Below are 19,804 nucleotides of genomic sequence, written 5' to 3' on the forward strand. Positions count from 1 at the left end.
TTTCTACTACTGCTTGGCAATGCGCTCACGCTAGTGAGATCGGGAAAAATGAAGTTACGCGCCCCTCGCGAAGGTGTCGCAGCGAGCCGAGGCCGGGCCCGGGCTGCGGCTGCGCACTGCGGCTCCGCTGCCGGCGCCCGGGGCCGGAAGCGGGGACCGCGCTGGAGGGGCCGGCCGGCGGGCGGGGCCGGCGCGGAGGAGGCGGGGCGGGGTCGGCGCAGCTGTCCCCGCCCCGCGCGCTAGTCGGCGGGAGACGAGGGGGGCCGGCGCGGGGCGGGCGCAGCAGAGCGCGCGGGCGGCCCCCGGCCCCGCGGGAGCGCGGCTACGGCGCGCGGAGCCGGCGGCGACGGCTGGGCGGACGCCCGCCTTCGCCTGCGTCGCTGCCTCCGCGCGGGCCGCCGCCCCCGGGGATGTGAGGGGCGCAGCTCGGCCGGCGGGGCTCGGAGGCCGGCTGCGGACGGTAACGCGCCGGGCGGACCCGTGGTGGTGGAGGGGTTTCCGTCTGACTCCGGGCCGCGGCCGGGGTGGGAGGCAGGAGCGCGAGCGGCGCTTGGGCTCGGAGGCGGCCCGGGCTCCCGCACCCGGCCGTTGTCGTTGCGGTCCCCGGGGTTGGGAGGGTCGGAGAGGGCCTCGGCCGGGAGGGCCAGGAGGGGGCTGGGCCGGCGGGACCCGGCGGCAGGTGCCTACCCACCCTGTGACCCAACTCCCTCCCCGCAGCTCCACCCACTCTGGCCTAGACCCAGCCTCCAAGGGCTAAAAATATTGCCCGGAGGCTCCTGTGCGGAATCAGATCGCGCTAAGTAGGGCAAACGGCGCAGAGGCGACAGAGCTCCTCGGTCCCGGGGCCGGAGCAAGTCTCCGGGGCGGCGGTTCCGCCCACGCTCGGCTCAGCACCTAGCGGCCTCCCTCCACCCGGCAGGCAAGTAGGCTTCCGCGGGCGGTGGTAGCGGGCACTGGTCTTCTGAAGTTGACCCACAGCGGGGCAGCTGTGCCCAGCCTCCCCGTAGCCAGGGGACATTCGGCACCAATCACTGCTGGCTTCCCAGGGGGTGCCCCGAGTGCTGTATAAGCAAAGGCCGAAAGTTACCCACTGCAGGAATCAGAACCGGCCGGGAGAAGATGCAGGGCCCTCTTTATGTTAGAAATACAAGCCACTGCTGCTGCCTTTTAAGCTCATTATGTTTTTCTTAATGAGAGAGGTGCTGTGCCAGGCACTCTTTCTGGTGAGTATCAGTCTGATCCAAGAGGGCAGGGAGAAAGGCTTCCCTGTCCGTTTCTTTAACTGGATGCCAGTTTCTTCCTCGGGAACTAGAAGCACGTGGCCAAGGAACCTGGACACTCACCTCCTTTGATTGGCTGTATCTTTCTTGTAGGCAAGCGATGCAGAAAGCTGGTTAGAATCAGGAGGTTGTGAGGTGAACTCTGGAGGCAGAGCTGGGAAGTTTGTTATCCGGTCGTGTTTTTTATGGCATTAGCCTGGGAGACAGCATCCTCTGTACCCTAGGGGCAGAGCTCCCACCAGGACCAGGCAGGACCAGCTTTACATACTTGGCTTTCTGTGTCTCAGCCAAGAGAGTAGGATCCCGGTTGGGTCAGGATCCACAGCCGGTGTTGGGATTTGGGGCTTAGAAACTTGCTTTTTCTTTGGAGTCAGGCAAATAGGTGTTCCTTGAGAGTAATGCTCAGGCACGCACTGGGGCATTTGGTGGAAAGACCAACAAAGAGATTTTGTCTGCCGGGGCTGCATATGGTGTCCCTCCCTCCTGCCAGGTGTGTGTGGAGGCCAGTATGAAGCTGAAAAAGCAGGTGACAGTGTGTGGGGCTGCTATCTTCTGTGTGGCCGTCTTCTCGCTCTACCTCATGTTGGACCGAGTGCAGCATGATCCCACCCGTCACCAGAATGGTGGGAACTTCCCCCGGGTGAGTCATGCCTGGTTGCTAATCTCTTCGTGTACCAGTCTCTGAGCTCAGGCTGAGAGTCCGTGTCAGCCCAGGACAGGAGGGTTTCTTCCCAAAAGGCAGATTTTCCAGAAGCCCAGAGATCAAAAACAGTGATGGCAAAAAGAAAGAAGGAAAGGAAAAGGCGAACTGCCGGCTTGTCCTCCTGAATTCTTGGCAGACATTGCTAATGGATTGCAGCTTTCGTTCCCACTAAGCCCGGATGCAATCCTTGTCAGCACAGCGCTCCTGACAGGCCACACTGGTTGTTGAGAAGAGGCACGCAAGATGAAATCTTTGCCATCCACGAGCCAGGGAGTGGGGGCACTCCCAACCCCAGCGGATTGCAGTTCTCTGTAGTGATTTGCACATCTTTCCTCACCGGACCAGAGCCATCCAGCCCCATAGGCTCGTGGTTCCGCCTTCAGTTGGGGAGGGAAGGACCACAGGCCCTGGGTGGTGGGCCCCATGCAGAGATCCTTCCTGTGGCACAAGGAGCCGTGGGTGATTGCTTTCTGGTCTTTCGGCAGAGCCAAATTTCTGTGCTGCAGAACCGCATTGAGCAGCTGGAACAGCTGTTGGAGGAGAACCATGAGATCATCAGCCACATCAAGGACTCTGTGCTGGAGCTGACGGCCAATGCGGAGGGCCCGCCCGCCATGGTGCCCTACTACACGGCCAACGGCTCCTGGGTGGTGCCGCCAGAGCCCCGGCCCAGCTTCTTCTCTGTCTCCCCCCAAGACTGCCAGTTTGCTCTGGGGGGCCGGGGCCAGAAGCCAGAGCTGCAGGTAGGGGTCAGAGCCGGCAGGGACCTCTGGTGGCTGTGGATGGGCACTGAGCTACTCTCTGGCCTGGCAGATGCTGACTATATCGGAGGAGTTGCCGTTTGACAACGTGGATGGCGGCGTGTGGAAGCAAGGCTTCGACATCTCCTACAGCCCGCACGACTGGGACGCCGAAGACTTGCAGGTGTTCGTGGTGCCACACTCTCACAATGACCCAGGTGAGGACCCAGCAGGGCCCCGGGGGCCGGGCTGTGCAGAGAGCTTTGTGATGGGAGAGATAAGGGAGGGGCAGAAGATGCTGGCATCCTCAGGGTATCCTGTGCTGGTGCCCTAGGCTGGATCAAGACCTTTGACAAGTACTACACTGAGCAGACCCAGCACATCCTCAACAGCATGGTGTCCAAGCTGCAGGAGGACCCCCGGCGGCGCTTCCTCTGGGCGGAAGTCTCCTTCTTTGCCAAGTGGTGGGACAACATCAACGCGCAAAAGAAAGCAGCCGTGCGAAGGCCAGTGCCCGCCGGGGAGGCATGGGAAGGCTGGCCTCTGGGCCCTGGACTGGGGGCCAGAGCAGCTGGGTGCCACACTGTGGGTGGCAGGGGGAGGCAAGGGGAAGCAGGGCAGAGGGGAAAGGGCATGGTGGAGGGGCCGAGAATGAGAAGGCAGGGACTGGTGTGATGGCCACTGGGTCACCGGTGTCGGGAGAAATCAGAGTTAGGTGCAGGCGTACGCACAAGCCAAGAGGGAGCGTGGGGCCTGGTCCGGAGAGAGGCAGGGCCGGGACAGCATGGAGGCTGTATGGAGGGAAAGGAGAGTGCCTGTTTGTTCTGTTGGTCCCGGGTGTGGTTGAGCGGGCTCAGTAAGGCCTGTGCGCACAGATCCCCGCATCTTCTGGTTGGCGGGACTGGGCAGAGCATCCCTGCCCCACGCTGAGTGTGAGTCCTTCGCTCCAGGCTGGTGGGAAACGGGCAGCTGGAGATTGTGACAGGAGGCTGGGTGATGCCGGACGAGGCCAACTCCCATTACTTTGCCCTGATTGACCAGCTCATTGAAGGACACCAATGGCTGGAGAAAAACCTCGGTGAGTCTGGGCTCAGGAAGGAGAGTCTGCCCCTGTAGCTGGGCCAGGGAACAGCAGGGGCTGGGCACAGGGATCGGCAGGGGGGTGGTTCCTCTCTAGGCCGATTCCACCAGGCATGGGCTCAGTATGATGGCAGGAAAGGAGCTGGGTCCCCAGGACCTGAACCCCTCAGGACCTCTGGCTTCCGTGCCCTCTCAGGAGCAACCCCACGCTCTGGCTGGGCCGTGGACCCCTTTGGACACAGCCCCACCATTCCTTACCTGCTGCGCCGTGCCAACCTGACCAGCATGCTGATTCAGAGAGTGCACTATGCCATCAAGAAGCACTTTGCTTCCACCCACAGTCTGGAGTTCATGTGGAGACAGAACTGGGGTAAGACCAGGTAGGGTGGAGGGTCACAGGAGTAGTGCTCACTGTGGGAGGGAAGGGCAGGGTATGAGGGTAAGACCCACGTCCTTCAGAGCAGACCAGCAAGCACTTGCACAGACCGCCAGAAGTACTGTCCCCCTTCCGGTTACATTGGGGATCGGTCACATTGACCTCTGGCCTCTGCAGAGCCCCCCCGTCTATACTGAGGGTCTGTCCTGGGAACTGTGGGCTCCAGATCCCTCCCTGTGCCCCTTGGCCTGCCCGTCTTCTGCAGCCTTAAGTCTGGTCCAGGCCTCACCTTCTGTCAGAGCTGCGCGTGGCTGGAGCAGATCCCCACCCTCCTGGCATCTCCGTGACCCGCTCCGGAGGCTGCCTGCTGGTGGCCGACTGCCCGGTGTGTCTTCTACAGACTCGGACTCCAGCACAGACCTCTTCTGCCACATGATGCCCTTCTACAGCTACGATGTGCCCCATACCTGTGGCCCGGATCCCAAGATCTGCTGCCAGTTTGATTTCAAACGCTTGCCTGGTGGGCGCATAAACTGCCCCTGGAAGGTGCCGCCCCGGGCGATCACAGAGGCAAACGTGGCTGAGAGGTATTTGCTCCCGGCCTAGGCTGGGCCATTTTCACTCCACAGGGGAGCCAGGAGACCTGGCCTTGGTGTGGGCTCTGCTGCACGGGGGTGCTTCTGGTTGTACGTCTGTAAAATGGCAGGCGGGGGCGGTGGGGCTCAGGTGGTGAGTTCAGGTCCACAGCCGCTAAGGTGGCGGCTCCTTCACTGAGCCTCCCTGGAAAGCTGGAGCAGCTCTAAGGAACCACCTTTTCCAGAATGGTTTTATTTCCCCAAATGAGTGTGTTTCCCAGCGTCCTAACAAACTGCCAGAGCCGGTTGACCGACTCAGAAGTGAATAATTCTTTAAAAAGGTAAAGTTTCTTGTACCATGTGGCCTAATATGCCTTCGTTTACTGCAGGCATCTTGCCTTAGCTTGATTAGGCCAGGATCCCCCAGTGCTTGTGGACCATTCACAACATGTTCGGTCCTGCCCAACAGCCCCCAGCATCAGAGAAAGCACACCTGTCCCCCTGGGGGGTTGTTAGGGACCCCTGAAGATGTCTCTGTGGCTGAAGTCCGCCCCCGCCTCTGCCCACCCTGGAAAGAACAGATTACCAGTGACCTGAACCGTGGGTTGGCTGGAACCCACTAGCCTTGAGAATATAACAAGTTGAGCTGGTTTTCATGAGGCAATACTCTGATTTCCATGATGTCCACGAGGTGAAGCATGTGACCAAAAGGGAAAGAAAGTGGTCTTTTGTTTCTGAAAGCCAGAAATCTAAATGCAGATTCCAAGCAAGAATCCAGGACTATTAAGGGGTGATTTTTCTTCAAGCAGCAGCCGTGATCAGATGCCAGCCCAGCTTTGCAGAGAGCAAGTCATGAGAGTAACTTCGTTTTCTCCTTTGAAAGGCTTACAAGGCTGATAAATTAGAGGGAAGTGGTATTCTAGGAGTCCTCTCTTGAGAACAAAGTAGGGAAGCACAAGCTGGATCAGCACAGTTAAGCAGCTTAGGGGCAGGCTGACCTACAATACCTATAACATGCCAACGACTGGGTTGGTCTAAATGGAGAAAAAGCTTTAATGAGATGCTACAAGGTTTTGGTTCCTATTGATTTTACCAGTAACTTCGATGAAAAAGAAAGTGACAAACGTGTGTATATAGTTCCTACTGTGTACCAGGCGCTAGTCTGAATTTATTTATTTATTTATTGTGGGTTTTTTTTTTTTTTGAGAGCAAGAGAGAGCACAAGTGGGGGCGGTGCATACAGAGAGGGAGACACAGAATCCGAAACAGACTTCAGGCTCTGAGCTGTCAGCACAGAACCCGACTTAGGGCTCAAACTCACGGACCGTGAGATCATGACCTGAGCCAAAGTTGGACGCTTACCCCACTGAGCCACTCAGACGCCCCTACCAGGTGCTGTTCTAAGTACGTAGCAAATACTAATTTATTTAGTTCATTTTAACTTTCATAACATTATGATGGTAGGTACTGATGCTATTCTCATCTTATAAAAAACCGAGGCCTAGCAAGGTTAAGTAGCTTAACCAGGGTCACTCAGCCAGTACATGTAGAGCTGGTGTAGTATGGTTCTGATTTTAGGTCTTCAGAGCTGTGCTCACTTGTGGGCAAAGTGAAGCTGGGGTGTCAGAATGAGGACCCCCCCCCCCAAAAGGATCAGGATCCCAAAAGATCTCAGTAGGTTGTGTGCGACGTGGGTCGAATCCAACCAGATAGGATTTATCGGATGTAAATGTAAAGTTCCATCCTTAGTCTCAGGAAAGAGAACAGGAAAGGGTCGGGATGGGGAGAAAGGCCCTTGCCGAACCTCTCGTGTGGGAAACCCTCGTGGTGGCCGAGGTCGGCACTGGTATGACCGTGGGGCTGCCGGAGACGCTCCCGTACACGCACGCGGCACACCGGGCTGGCCGAGGTGTGTGTCCCGCCTTCTGTTTGCCGGTCGGCCCACCCCGGAGTCCCGCATCAGTGCCAGGCCCCTCACCCTGAGGGACGTGGGCAGAAGGGTGGCTGGAGAACCGCTGGTGATGCAGGGGTGGGGTGGGGGGGGGGAGGGGGTGCCGGGCTTGTAGAGCCTGAAGGGAGGCACAGGGGAATGCGGCACGTCTGTGGTGTGTGTGAAGGACCCCGGGGCAGGGGCGTGCTGTTGTGCATGGTGTCGGCCTGGAGTCCGGGAACTGCAGCCGAGCATAGGAAGACCCGGGCCGCCCCGCTCCCTTCCTCTGCGCCGAGCCTCTGTGTCGGCCCCGCGCCCTTCCGCCCGCAGGGCAGCGCTGCTCCTGGACCAGTACCGGAAGAAGTCCCGCCTGTTCCGAAGCAACGTCCTCCTGGTGCCGCTGGGGGATGACTTCCGATACGACAAGCCCCAGGAGTGGGACGCCCAGTTCTTCAACTACCAGCGGCTCTTTGACTTTCTCAACAGCAAACCTGACCTCCACGTGCAGGTGTGGGGGCACGGGAGGGGGGACGCTGAGCTGGGGAAGGGGGAGGCCCACGGTGCTGCGGCCTGGCCCTTCCCGAAGGCGCCGTGCTCCCCGTTCCCGACTCTTGGGCAGGGTCTCCCTTTGGTGTGAGAATTGCTTGCCGGCTCCCGGGCTTGGCGTGCGGTGGGAAAGGGTGGCGTGTAGTGATCGCAGGTGGGGCGCGTAAGCAGAATCCTTGCCCCTGGCACTGGGCTGCAGCACGGTGGCGGGGGAGGGGGGCTGACAGGTCCCAGAAGACTCCGGAACTGATGGAAGCGGGTTTTTGGGGTCCCCACAGGCCCAGTTTGGCACCCTCTCTGACTATTTTGACGCTCTGTACAAGAGGACAGGGGTAGAGCCGGGGGCACGGCCCCCAGGGTTTCCCGTGCTGAGCGGGGATTTCTTCTCCTATGCCGACCGAGAGGACCATTACTGGACAGGCTATTACACTTCCCGGCCCTTCTACAAGAGCTTGGACCGGGTCCTGGAAGCCCACCTGCGGTGAGACTCCGCCTTCCGCCTTCCTGGCTGGAAGGAGTAGAATCGGCTGTGGGATTTAAGGAAGGGCTGGATCGGCTCCGAAGGCCCTAGGAAGGCTTGGAGACCAAGGCAGGCAGAGACGTGGTGGAAAGAAGGGAATGGGGCTTGCTGAGCGAGGGCGGGCCTGGGAGTTGCGTGGGCAGGAGGCTGACCTCTGTCTCTGGGCAGGGGCGCGGAGATCCTGTACAGCCTGGCTGTAGCTCACGCGCGCCGCTCTGGACTGGCCAGCCAGTACCCGCTCTCCAACTTCGCCCTTCTGACGGAAGCTCGGCGCACCCTGGGGCTCTTCCAGCACCACGATGCCATCACCGGCACTGCGAAGGAGGCGGTCGTGGCAGACTATGGCGTCAGGTGGGGGCCCTCTCCTGCTCCCCGTCGGCTCCACACCCTTGCCCGCTGTCCCAAAGAAAGGCCGGGCTGGCGGTCAGGGGGCAGGCCTACCGGTGAGGTGCGCAGTCTGTGGCCGTCTTCTCCATGGTCCCTCTCCCACCCCCTGTCCCCCGCAGGCTCCTGCGCTCCCTCGTCAGCCTGAAGCAGGTCATCATCAACGCGGCACACTATCTGGTGCTGGGGGACAAGGAGGCTTACCACTTTGACCCTGAGGCTCCCTTCCTCCAAATGGTGAGCCCCCTCCTCCATCTGCTCCGGGCGCCCTCGGGCGTGTGCGGCCCCATCCAAGAGCAGTGGTGTGAGGGTGTCGCTCTTCTTTTCCTTCCCTGCCCTGGGGTGAAGGATCTGTGCCCAGGGAAGCTGGTGGTCCACATCCGGGACAGGTAGGGGAGGAGGCAAGACTCCGAGCCAGGCCAAGGCCCGTGATGGTTCTTCCCTTGCCACCCCCTTAACTCCAGGATGACACCCGCTTGAATCACGATGCCCTGCCGGAGCGCACAGTAATCCAACTGGATTCCTCGCCCAGGTGAGCCAGACCAGGCCAGGCACAGAGGCGAAGCCACTCTGGCTTCCGACACCGTCTCTCCCCCTCACCTGCCCAGATACTCTTGGCCTCTGTTTCTGCCTCCGTTGCCCAGGAAAAGCCTGCCTGGGTGAGCCTGCCTCTATCTGCAGGTACGTGGTGCTGTTCAACCCGCTGGAACAGGAGCGGTTCAGTGTGGTGTCCCTGCTGGTCAGCTCGCCCCGGGTGCGTGTCCTTTCTGAGGAGGGTCAGCCCCTGGCCGTGCAGATCAGCGCACACTGGAGCTCTGCCACTGACGTGGTCCCTGACGTCTACCAGGTAAGGTGGGGGCCCGGGAGGTGGGCCCCAGCCCTCCGTGCTCATCCTCGGCCTCTCCCCGGGGCCTCCCTCTGCCTCGTGACACCCGCCTCCTGCCCTCCTGCCTGCGCCCCAGGTTGGGGACAGCCGTCTTGGGGAGAGGGGTTGCCCAGAGGACAAGCACTGTTGGCATTTGGGTCTGTCCTCGAAAGGCAGGTGAAGTTTGATAAACTATGATAATAGTGAGGATGGGGCCGGGGTGTCGTGTTATTTCTTCGTTCATCAAGTGTTTATGGAAAGTTAATGTGCGATTGCCATTTCATAGTTTCTCAAATAGCATTTGAGACTCCTAAAAGTCTGACCCGAAGCAAGTAATGTCACTTCCACCTTCAGAGGAGGGGACAGAGGCCCCAGCAGGTACAGGGATCTGCTCAGACTTTATCAGTTAGTAAGAAAGCCCCAGGACTAGAATCCCGGGCCTGCATCCAGAACTGGTGCCCGTGCTGTGGGCCGCGCTTCCTCACCCTTCCTGTGCCAGCAGGTGTCTGTGCCCATCCGCCTGCCAGCCCTTGGCCTCGGCGTGCTGCAGCTGCAGCTGGGCCTGGACGGGCACCGCACCCTGCCCTCCTCTGTGCGCATCTACCTGCACGGCCGGCAGCTGTCCGTCAGCAGACAGGACGCCTTCCCTCTACGCGTCATTGACTCTGGCACCGGTGACTTCGCCCTCAGCAACCGCTACATGCAGGTCTGGTTCTCAGGCCTTACCGGGCTCCTCAAGGTAAAGGGCCAGGGCGGGGAGCCGAGGAGGGTGTGCGCGGCGGTGGGGCGGTGCTGAGCCAACACCCGACTGACGGCGGGCCTCGGAGCGGGCCGTCTTGGCTCCGGGCTGAAGGCACGGGGAAGCTGGGCTGGCTCCTTGGGGAAGTTCGTCCGTGCCCTCCCAGGGGGCAGGCCTGACATGCTGGTGTGGGGCCAGGGGTCAGGGCTGTGTTTCTTGGCAGAGCATCCGAAGGGTGGACGAGGAGCAGGAGCGGCGGGTGGACGTGGAGTTCCTCGTCTATGGCACCCGCACGTCCAAAGACAAGAGCGGAGCCTACCTCTTCCTGCCTGACGGGGAGGCCCAGGTACCCTAAAGACTCCTCAACACCCCCGCAGGCCTCGGGAGGCCCCGCCAGCGGAGGGCACGAGGAGCCCCGTGACCCGAGGCGGTGAGGCGGAGGGGCACGGGCCTTCCTCCAGGACGGTGCCTGCTGCCAGGGCCCTCGCGGGGGCCGCCTCCGGGAGGCGGGGTGGCCGAGGAACGGCTGCGGGGGGCTTGGGCCGGCCCAGCCAGGGGTCTCGGGCGGAGGCCTACCGCCAGAAGTACTTCCGCCGAGGCTGGGCCGGTGCCCCCAGGCTTTGCCTTCCATGCTGCGGCTTCAGCTGCCACCTGCTCTTTCCCCAGCCCTACGTCCCCAGGGACCCCCCCGTGCTGCGTGTCACCGAAGGCCCTTTCTTCTCAGAGGTGGTTGCGTACTACGAGCACGTTCGCCAGGTGGTCCGGCTCTATAACCTGCCAGGTGAGCCCTGCCGCTCGGAAGGTCCGAGGGGCGGCGGGGGCTGCAGGGGTGTGCGCTGCTCTTCCTTTTGCTCACGGCTCATGCGTCTGTTCCCAACAGAGGGATCGTTTGCTGTGGGGTCACGGTAATTCTCTGAGAGAGAAGGTCCTCCAGAAATGCGGGCGTCGCCGGGGGTCTGGGCACAGCCTCTCCCTGCCCAGTCTCTCCGGCCTCTCCATGCTCGCCCTTTGTCTTTGTGCCCAGGGGTGGAGGGGCTGTCTCTGGACATGTCGTCCCTGGTGGACATCCGGGACTACGTCAACAAGGAGCTGGCCCTGCGCATCCGCACAGACATTGACAGCCAGGGTGCCTTCTTCACGGACCTCAATGGCTTTCAGGTGATTTTCGGGGCCCCGGAGAGCACATGCAGCAGGCACTGGGAGCGGTCTGCCCTGAGGGAGGGGGAGGAATCAGAGACGAGAGTGATCAGAGACTCCTTCAGACTGGGGACCCGTTGGTCCCACATGGTGCCTGGATGCCTGTGACCTGCTGGCCTTCCCCTCCCAGGTGCAGCCCCGGCGCTATCTGAAGAAGCTACCCCTGCAGGCCAACTTCTACCCCATGCCGGTCATGGCCTACATCCAGGACGCCCAGAACCGCCTCACCCTGCACACTGCACAGGCCCTGGGTGTCTCCAGCCTGCACGATGGTGAGCGGGGCAGGAGCTGGTACACAGAGTGATGGGTGGGGTGGAAGCCCATCTGTGCCCCCGGCCTCTCCCCTCAGCGGTCCCCACCCCTACCCAGTCCACATCACCTCCACGCCTGTAGAACCATTAACAGCAAGCCGTTAACTCCCGCCAGTCACACACGGGCATGGCAGGAGGGCAGGCCACTGCCGTCACCCTCGCCCCTAGCGGAGGCAGCCTTGGAGGTGACGGGGGTGGGGGGGGGGAGGCTGGGTGCCCCATTGGATCCCTTTAAGAAGCATCACGGTATTGAACAGTTACTCTCCTGGTCAGGGATGGGAGTGGGGACAGTTGAAAAAGTGCATGTGATGTTATAACAGCAAAGAAGAAAAACATATGCTGTTTTTATTTATTTATTTTTATTTTTTTATTTTTAAAAAATTTTTTAATGTTTATTCTTGAGAGAGAGAGAGAGAGAGAGAGCATGAGCGGGGGAGGGCAGAAGAGAGGAGGAGACACAGAATCCACAGCAGGCTCCAGGCTCCGAGCTGTCAGCACAGAGCCCGACGTGGGGCCCGAACTCACGGACTGTGAGATCATGACCTGAGCCAAAGTCAGATGCTTAACAGACTGAGCCACCCAGGTGCCCGTATTTTTTTTTTTTTTTTAATGTTTATTTTTGAGACAGCATGAATGGGGGAGGGGCAGAGAGAGAGGGAGACACAGAATCGGAAGCAGGCTCCAGGCTCTGAGCCATCAGCCCAGAGCCTGACGCGGGGCTCGAACTCATGAACCGTGAGATCATGACCTGAGCTGAAGTCGGATGTTCAACCGACTGAGCCACCCAGGCGCCCCCATATGCTGTTTTTAAAAGAGAGAATGGCATTTTTAAGAATTCAAACACGGGCATGAGGAGTGCTGGCCTAGGGCTGGGCACGCTGGGCCAGCTGAGGTGGCTCCTACGTCCTCAGAGTAAAGTGAACGCTTTGCTCTTGGTGGCCTCTGAGGCCTTCAGATGGTCCGTGTTTGGGACAGAGCCTTTGTGCAGGGCTGAGCCGAGAGGCTTCGCCCGGGGGTTGGTGGCTGGGGCAGTGGAGGCCTGACCCCCTGCTGCAGGAGTGTGGCTCTGATCGCCCCGCTGTCAGGCTCTGCCACGGTTCTGTCTACGCTGTCGACTGCTAGCTGAACCCCACGGGATTCTCTCTGCCTTTCTGGAAAATAGCGTGCTGAGAGATTATTGTTATATACGCACGGGTCCGTTTTAGGACTTTCGGATATCTTTCCAAAAAAGGATTGCTCAAGATACAAATACATAGGAACTACAGAAGTCAGAATGTCAGGCTGGGGAGATGGTTAGGGCCATCTGAGTGGACGCTCTCAAGAGATTCTTAGAAAAACAGGTGCTGGGAAAAATCCTCACCCCAACATATGTCTGCTTTGCGGCCAGCCCTTCTCCAAGCGTATTTTATGAAGAAAGCACAGGCGGTCATCTGCCATCCCTTTTCCCCAGGGTGACCACAAACGACACCTGATTGGAGCTTCTGTCTGATTTGCCATCTGCCTGTTCTCTCCGCACTCTCCTTGTGACGGACGAGGCGGCAGAGCTGGAGTCTTTCCCAGCCTAGGAGGAGGGTGGGAGGGCGCGGGTTCTAGTCCCAGCAAGCTCTGCCCCAGCTGCCCGGACCGGGGCCGCTGCAGCAAGCGCTGCTGGCTGGCGATGGCAGTTTTGTGTTCGCTGGTTTACTCTGTTCAAGTGGCCAGTGCGGCTGGCGATCGCCGCCCGAGCTCCCAGGTCTGTTCCCCCTCCTCGGGCACGGAGCGTGGGCGGTAAACTGCCAGGGTCTGCTTGCTCCCTCCGGCCTCTTTTGTTTCCTCTTCTGTGATACCGGCCCTTCACTCGGTCCCCTTCCAGCTCCAGGCCCCCGCTCCTCCTCTCCTGAGTGACTCCGCTTGAGGCTGTAGCTCCCCGGGCTTTTTCCTCGGGGCCTGTGGTTGGGATTCTTCCAAAGCCCAGTATCTGCTTGGGGCTCACGGTGAACTTCCCCAGGCCAGCTGGAGGTGATCCTGGACCGTCGGCTGATGCAGGACGACAACCGGGGTCTGGGCCAAGGGCTCAAGGACAACAAAAGAACCTGCAACCATTTCCGCCTGCTGTTGGAACGGCGAACCCTGGGCAGTGAGGTAAATTCTGGGCCTCCCTCCCGGGGAGCCAGGTCAGGCTGGTCCCTTGGGCGGCAGAGCTAGAGGCGGGCGAGGGGTAGCGAGAGTAGTGCTGCTCCTGGGGTGCGGGGGGTCAGTCTGACGCTCTGCTTCTCCATCTCCGGCAGCCTGGCACCTCCCTTCTCCCACAGCGTCCTGTCGCCCGTGCCCCCGAGCCATCTCCCGCCTTCCTCTGTGCCCCCTCCCCGCCGCCATGTTCTCTGACCCTCTCTGCTCCAGCCCCGTTCATCTCATGGCTTTCTTTGCCCCCACCAGCCTGGCTTTTTCTCCAAACTGGCAGCCATGTTTAGGGGCTTGATCTTTCACAGCAGCAGGAGCGATAACCGAGAGGTAAGGGCCAGCCACGGGGGGTCAAACTGGTACTGGCCAGCGGTAGCTGGACTCCGAGCCTGCGGAGGATGGAGCCTGCCACCCAGCCTCCCTGTCTGTGGCTCAGTCCTCACCCACCAAGGAGCTACTACTGATCACCCGCTGTGCTTTAGGGCCCGAGAGGGACACAGACTCTGACACTGACCCTGCTCTCCAGGACTTCCCTCAGGAGTAGGGGTGGGGGGTAGGCTATGTGCGTACAAATGAGGCAGAAGTAGCTTGGCTGGTTAGTAGTGGGAGAACGTTGTGAGCCAAGGGGATCGAGGACAGGTTCTGGGGGACATGTTGACCAGGCACAGCTGTGATGGATGGTGTCTGATGTAAACACAAGGACTGGGGCGCCTGGATGGCTTAGTCGGTTGGGCTTCCGACTTCGGCTCAGGTCATGATCTCACGGTCTGTGAGTTTGAGCCCCGCGTCGGGCTCTGTGCTGACAGCTCGGAGCCCGGAGCCTGCTTCGGTTCTGTGTCTCCCTTTCTCTTTGTCCCTCCCCCACTCATGCTCTGTTTGTCTTTGAAAAATGAATAAACCTTTAAAAAAATTTTTTTTAAAAAAGCACAAACTAAGGCAGAGGGAGACCACGTAAACAGGGAAGAGTAGTGAGTTCACTCAGCTAGACCACAGCCGCTAGTCCAGCGTGGTAGCTTCTAGCCACATGTGGTTATTTAAGTTAATTAAAATTAAATATAGGGGCACCTGGGTAGCTCAGTGGGTGAAGGATCCTACTTGATTTCAGCTCAGGTCATGATCTCAAAATTGTTGAGTCTGAGCCCTGTGTTGGGCCCCACTCTGACAGCATGGAGCCTGCTTGGGATTCTCTCTCCCCCCCCCCCCTCTGCTCCTCCACCGCTCACATTCTGTCTCCTTCTCAAAATAAATAGACTTAAAAGAACTAAATATAATAAGTTCAGTTCTTCAGTCATACTGGCCACATTTAAGTGCCCAGTGGCCACAAGTGGCTAGCAGCTACTCTATTAGTGCAGGTATAGCTTATTTCTATCTTTGCAGAAAGTTCTAGTGGCCGTTGCTGGGCTAGCATGGGGTCAGGGTTAGGTTGGGGCAGACTAGCGGGCCCAGAACGGCTGGCTGTGGGGTCTGGACTTTATGTTGGAGGCCAGTGCAGGATCTGAGCACGGAGGGACGCTGTCGGACTCTGCCCTGAGCTTGTCCATCTAACAGTAGGGATAGGGCGGATCTCCAGGGAGCCTGGAGGCAGGTGATACTTTACAGGCTGTTCAAGCGGGAAATGTCGGTGGCTTGAACTGAGCCGCGGGAGGGAAAGGTTGGGGGTGGGTGTGAGGATACTGCCGAGATGGGGAGAGATTCTGGGCGATTGGAAGGAAGGTGGCACTAGGGACAGAAGTCCAGAGGACAGAAAAGTGGCCGCCTTGGGGGAAGTGCAGCTTAGGCCTGTGAGTGTGGCATACAGGGCAGTCACCCAAGCGGCCGCCCCCGGTCGGAACAGCTTGGGGAGCACTGGGCCCGAGGATCGGGGCTGGCACTATGGGTGTGGGGCTGGACCCGGAACCGCAGGATCACTCAGGGTACTTGCCCCGTCCGTTATGGGCACACATCTGTCTGTCACCCGTTCTCCCGCACTGAGGATCTGCGATGGGAGATGGATGGCGCTCACAGGGCGTGTGCTCACGTTAGTGTGAAAGCAGAAACCCCCAAGGTAGAGGAGACGTGTCCCCTGTAGGTTGTGGGAGATGGGAGTGACCACACGTGGAGGGTGCTGGAGCCTTCCAGACGCTTCAGGGAAAGCTCTCTGCCCCTTCGCCCACATCTCGGCCGACCTTGCAGGTCCAGGATGGCCGCACTACCAGCTACCCATCCCTCCTCAGCCACCTGACCTCCACGTACCTGAATACCCCCGTGCTTGCGCTGCCCGTAGCCAAGAGGCAGCTCCCGGGCCCCGGTCTGCGCTCATTTCATCCCCTGGCCTCCTCCCTGCCCTGCGATTTCCACCTGCTTAACCTGCGGACGCTGCAGGCCGAGGTGAGTACCCCGCCCCGCTCCGTACCTCCAGGACCGGATTCTGGCCTTTCCTCACCCACACTCCTCCTGGTCCTGGTCCCGGTGCGGCCTCGAGGGCAGTGCCGTTGCACCCGCGAGCGCTGAGCAGCACCCGCCCCCACCACCCCTTCTGTGTCTGTCACCCAGGACGACGCCCTGCCCTCGGCAGAAACCGCACTCATCTTACACCGCAAGGGTTTCGACTGCGGCCTTGAGGCCAAGAACTTGGGCTTCAACTGCACCACGAGCCAAGGCAAGGTGAGAGGGGCCTGGTACAAGCAGGAACACGGTGCGCCGGGGCACAGCAGGCCTGGGGCTTGGGAGACTGCGGTGAGGTGGGCAGCGGAGAGAAAAGGGAGCAGCCGTTGATGAGTGATTTCAAAGCAACTGAGGCCTGGCTGGGGCACGTTCTGTACAAGGCATGTGCTCCGTGAGTAGGGGCCACGGCCAGATGCAGTGGAAAACATCAGATATAAAAATCCAGGGGCGCCTGGGTGGCTCAGTCGGTTGAGCGTCCGACTTCGGCTCAGGTCATGATCTCGCAGTTCGTGAGTTCGAGCCCCACGTCGGGCTCTGTGCTGACAGCTCAGAGCTTGGAGCCTGTTTCGGATTCTGTGTCTCCCTTTCTCTCTGTACCTCCCCCGTTCATGCTCTCTCTCTCTCTGTCTCAAAAATCAATAAAGGTTAAAAAAGTAAAAAAAAAAAAAAAAAAAAAAAAAAAATCCAAAGCCGTCATGCTGCGGCTCTGAAAGCTCTGGTCATGGTTCAGGCAGGCGCTGACAGGTGCCCCCGTGTGCCACGGCCCATGCTGGGCACTGGCGATTCCGGAGTGGACCTAACACAGTCCCTGTCTTCAAGGAGTTCGCTGCTCAGTGCAGTGGTTCCTACCCTGAGGTCTGTGGATGGGCTTTGGGGTTGAGCAGAGTGAGCCCCTGGCCCGAACACAAGCTCTCGTGCATAGCTGGGCACCGTGCTGCCCAGAGGGGCCAGAGCCTCTGTGAGGTTCTTAAAGAGGCAGCAAGTCATACAGAGAAAAGAGCTGTGTCACATAACGTGTGAACACCCAGCACAGCCCTGTGCCATCTTTTCTCTCCACAGGTGGCCCTGGGGAGCCTTTTCCACGGCCTGGATGTGGGTTTCCTGCAGCCAACCTCCTTGACGTTACTGTACCCTCTGGCCTCCCCCTCCAACAGCACTGACATCTATCTGGAGCCCATGGAGATTGCCACCTTCCGCCTCCGCTTGGGCTAGCACTTCCCGTGGCCTGAAGAGAAAGTTCATCCACAGAGACTGCCTCTTACATAAGGTCGGGTTGGACAAACCAGATGGGTATCCTGTCCCGATCTACCTCTCAGAACTGTGACAGACTGGGCTCTGCCCTCATTTTCTGTTTCTCGTTGCTTCTGTGTTCGGTGGCAACCCCAAACCCGGTGTTGGGTAGACAGGGCAGATGCTAGTGAGATCTTGGCCAGAGGGTCCTTGGTCAGAGTGGGCGGTGCCAGCCTCTGCTTTGGGTTGTGAGCGGCACCCATTGGGCACAGGCTCAGGCACCCACCTTTCTCCCAAAATGCGATGGAGGAGAAGCAGGGTCAGGAAAGATAGGGGAGGCTGAGTGGGTAGGAGCCCAGCGCCAGGGTCACTGGAGGTGGGAGCTGGTTCTGGGTGGGGGGGGTCCTCTGGTTACGTAGGGACTGGATGTCCTGATGTGAGCGGGAACTGAGTGATGGCTGGGTGGGGACCCAGAGTTAGCAAGGTGGAGGAAGAGGAATCTCCACTTTCTGTGATGACTCCACTGGGAGGACTCCACGCCTCGGCTAGCGGCTGTGGTGCGGCAGGAAGAGACCATGCGTCCCTAGAGACCATGTCATGGCTAGAGGTCATAGCACACTTCAGGTACCAAAACCCCCATCTGGCCCCGGGCGCCTGGTCCGTGTGTTGATGTATGAGATGGTGGCAGGGACGTGGGGGCGTCTTCCGTCCTCGCTGACGCCTCTTCTGTTCCTGTACTCTGTACACCACTGTCCTCGAGCCCCTTCCCACCCTGGGGGCATCTGGTCTGGCATACTTCCTTTCCCTGGAAGGAAAATGAAGCCTCCAGTCCACCGCCCCTCCCCATGAGCGTGAGCAATTTGAGAAGGCTTTCTGCTCCGTCCCTACGGTCAGGCCATGGAGCTTCAGCTGTGGTACATGCTTCTACAGAGGGATTTGGATCCTGGCACAGGGACTAGGGTTATGTAGAGTGAATTAGGAGGCAGTATGTCTGTTCAGCAGCCTTCATTCAGCTTCGATTAATAGAGCAAAGGTTTTGACGGTCTCTATAGATGCCGAAACAATATTTGGTAAAGTTTAAAATCTATCCCTTGTTAAAAATCTTAGTTAAGACTACAAAGAAACTCCTAATCTAGATTAAAAATCTCTATCAGAAACCAGTTAATGACATTCGAAAGAGTCAGACACCACAGGCATTCCTATAAAAGAAATTAGCCAAGGACATACTATTATTTAGCAGGGTCCTGGCACCATAATCCCTACAGTAGAGCAGGCGAAGGAGAGGAAGTTACTACTGTCGTTATTTGGAGACAACAGAATGGCAACCTATAAAATCTACGAGAATCAGCTGGAGACCTAAGACCATTCTGTAAGTGGACGTAAATGATAGACATCATGCTCCTGTAAGGATTTCGGTTCTCTCCAAATCAGTCCATAAATTCGGTGTGTTCCAGTGTGATTGAATACTTTTGGAATTTTGATGAGTTCTAAAGTTCATTTGGAAGAGTAAATACATGAGAGTACTAACAAATTCTGAATGGTGGTGAGTTGGGGGTGGGGGTGGGGGCGCCGAGGGGAGGAAAGGGCACATGTCCCGTGGCATTGCCCCAGGGACTCTCAGGCAACCACACATGGTCCGTGTGACCTGGTGTGGGATCGGAAAGACAGACTGATGGAACCAAAGTCAGAGTCCAGAAGCAGACCCAGGTAGATGGGAATTTAGTGGGATAAAAGGATTATTTGAAGTGGGGAAAAAGATGGGTTGCTTTAAATAGTACTTGAAGTCACTGACTATCAAAGTAAGAGATCTGTAGCTCACAGTTTCCACAGAAATTAGTCCCAGAGAAAGGAACAAAAAAATTAAACTACAAAATTACTGAAGAAAATACAGGGTATTATTATACCTCTGGTGTGGAGAGCTGTTCTAAACATAACACAAAACCTGAAAGATGTAATAAGGGAAAATATTAAACAGATTTTATTACCAAAAAATACTGAAAGTTTTATGTATGACGGAAAACATCAAGGTTAAAATACAAATGACAACCTGGGAGAAGATGTTTGCCACACCTCAAAAACCGGTGAGTTAATCATTTTGGGTGAAAGCTTGCTTTGGGGTCCTCAGAGAAGGTCCCCTGGGCCTGCTGGGCCCCTACCTGAATATCAAGAGTCCTTCCAGATCATCCAGGGCTGTTGGCAGCTTCAGGCCAGGGCACACCGAATCCTTTCTGTATCGCTATGGAAGAAATAAGATTATTGATGTGAGGTGCTCAGCAGAGTGTCTGATGCACAGAGGAGCTCAATAAATAGGAGCTATGATCTTACTAGTAAAGGATGCTAAACAGTTATAGCAGGTGTCAATTACTCGTATAAGATGGCTTATAATCACATGATAAGGGAGACTGTGTGCCTCCTCGGAAATGAGCAAAATAAAGGCTGTTTATCTTTGGATATCTTAGATGTACCATGAAATCATTTATCTGCCAGGAACAATGTTTAATGCTACACACTGGCCTTTTTAAAACGACCTAGCGTTCAAGGTATGGTCCGGGATCACCAGAAATACTTGTTTCAAGTCCGGCTTTTTGGCCTCTCCTCACTAGGGCTGCTCCTTCAGCCTGGACGTAGGACTGAGGGCCTGTGGAGCAGAGACTAAGACTCGCTAAGACAGATCTGTAACAGGAACAAGAAACAAACGTTCCTGTAGAACGTCGAAGAACGTAGAAGGAAAAAGCCGATTCCTG

At 58.1% G+C, this 19,804-nt stretch overlaps 1 protein-coding gene across 4 annotated transcripts; it reads left to right on the plus strand.

Annotated features, from left to right (window-relative positions):
* The first annotated feature begins 290 nt into the window (after positions 1 to 290).
* Positions 291 to 19,511, plus strand: MAN2A2 (mannosidase alpha class 2A member 2). Of its 4 annotated transcripts, none has more exons than XM_043553902.1 (25): positions 316 to 460; positions 718 to 919; positions 1,771 to 1,920; positions 2,469 to 2,726; positions 2,797 to 2,941; positions 3,058 to 3,229; positions 3,674 to 3,801; positions 4,000 to 4,173; positions 4,580 to 4,766; positions 7,015 to 7,192; positions 7,509 to 7,711; positions 7,919 to 8,101; positions 8,257 to 8,371; positions 8,599 to 8,666; positions 8,816 to 8,981; positions 9,502 to 9,738; positions 9,962 to 10,084; positions 10,405 to 10,519; positions 10,763 to 10,896; positions 11,066 to 11,207; positions 13,234 to 13,367; positions 13,662 to 13,736; positions 15,579 to 15,773; positions 15,939 to 16,049; positions 16,890 to 19,511. In XM_043553902.1, exons 3-25 carry the CDS (start codon positions 1,789 to 1,791, stop codon positions 17,040 to 17,042), a joined length of 3,528 nt encoding a protein of 1,175 aa, XP_043409837.1. In that variant the 5' UTR covers positions 316 to 460; positions 718 to 919; positions 1,771 to 1,788; the 3' UTR covers positions 17,043 to 19,511. The 4 variants fall into 4 exon arrangements, with proteins under 4 accessions (XP_043409840.1, XP_043409837.1, XP_043409838.1 ...); XM_043553903.1 differs by having other exon boundaries at positions 738 to 919; XM_043553905.1 differs by lacking the exon at positions 13,662 to 13,736 and having other exon boundaries at positions 291 to 460.
* Positions 19,512 to 19,804: the final 293 nt, after the last annotated feature.

The sequence above is a fragment of the Prionailurus bengalensis genome, chromosome B3 (assembly GCF_016509475.1).
Source record: "Prionailurus bengalensis isolate Pbe53 chromosome B3, Fcat_Pben_1.1_paternal_pri, whole genome shotgun sequence".
Lineage (NCBI taxonomy): Eukaryota > Metazoa > Chordata > Mammalia > Carnivora > Felidae > Prionailurus > Prionailurus bengalensis.

Coding starts and splice junctions, on each gene's coding strand:
- MAN2A2 (XM_043553902.1), top strand. CDS start 1,789: ATGAAGCTGAAAAAGCAGGTGACAGTGTGTGGGGCTGCTATCTTCTGT. Junction 8,102..8,256: donor GTGGCAGACTATGGCGTCAG/GTGGGGGCCCTC, acceptor TGTCCCCCGCAG/GCTCCTGCGCTCCCTCGTCA. Junction 15,774..15,938: donor TGCGGACGCTGCAGGCCGAG/GTGAGTACCCCG, acceptor TCTGTCACCCAG/GACGACGCCCTGCCCTCGGC.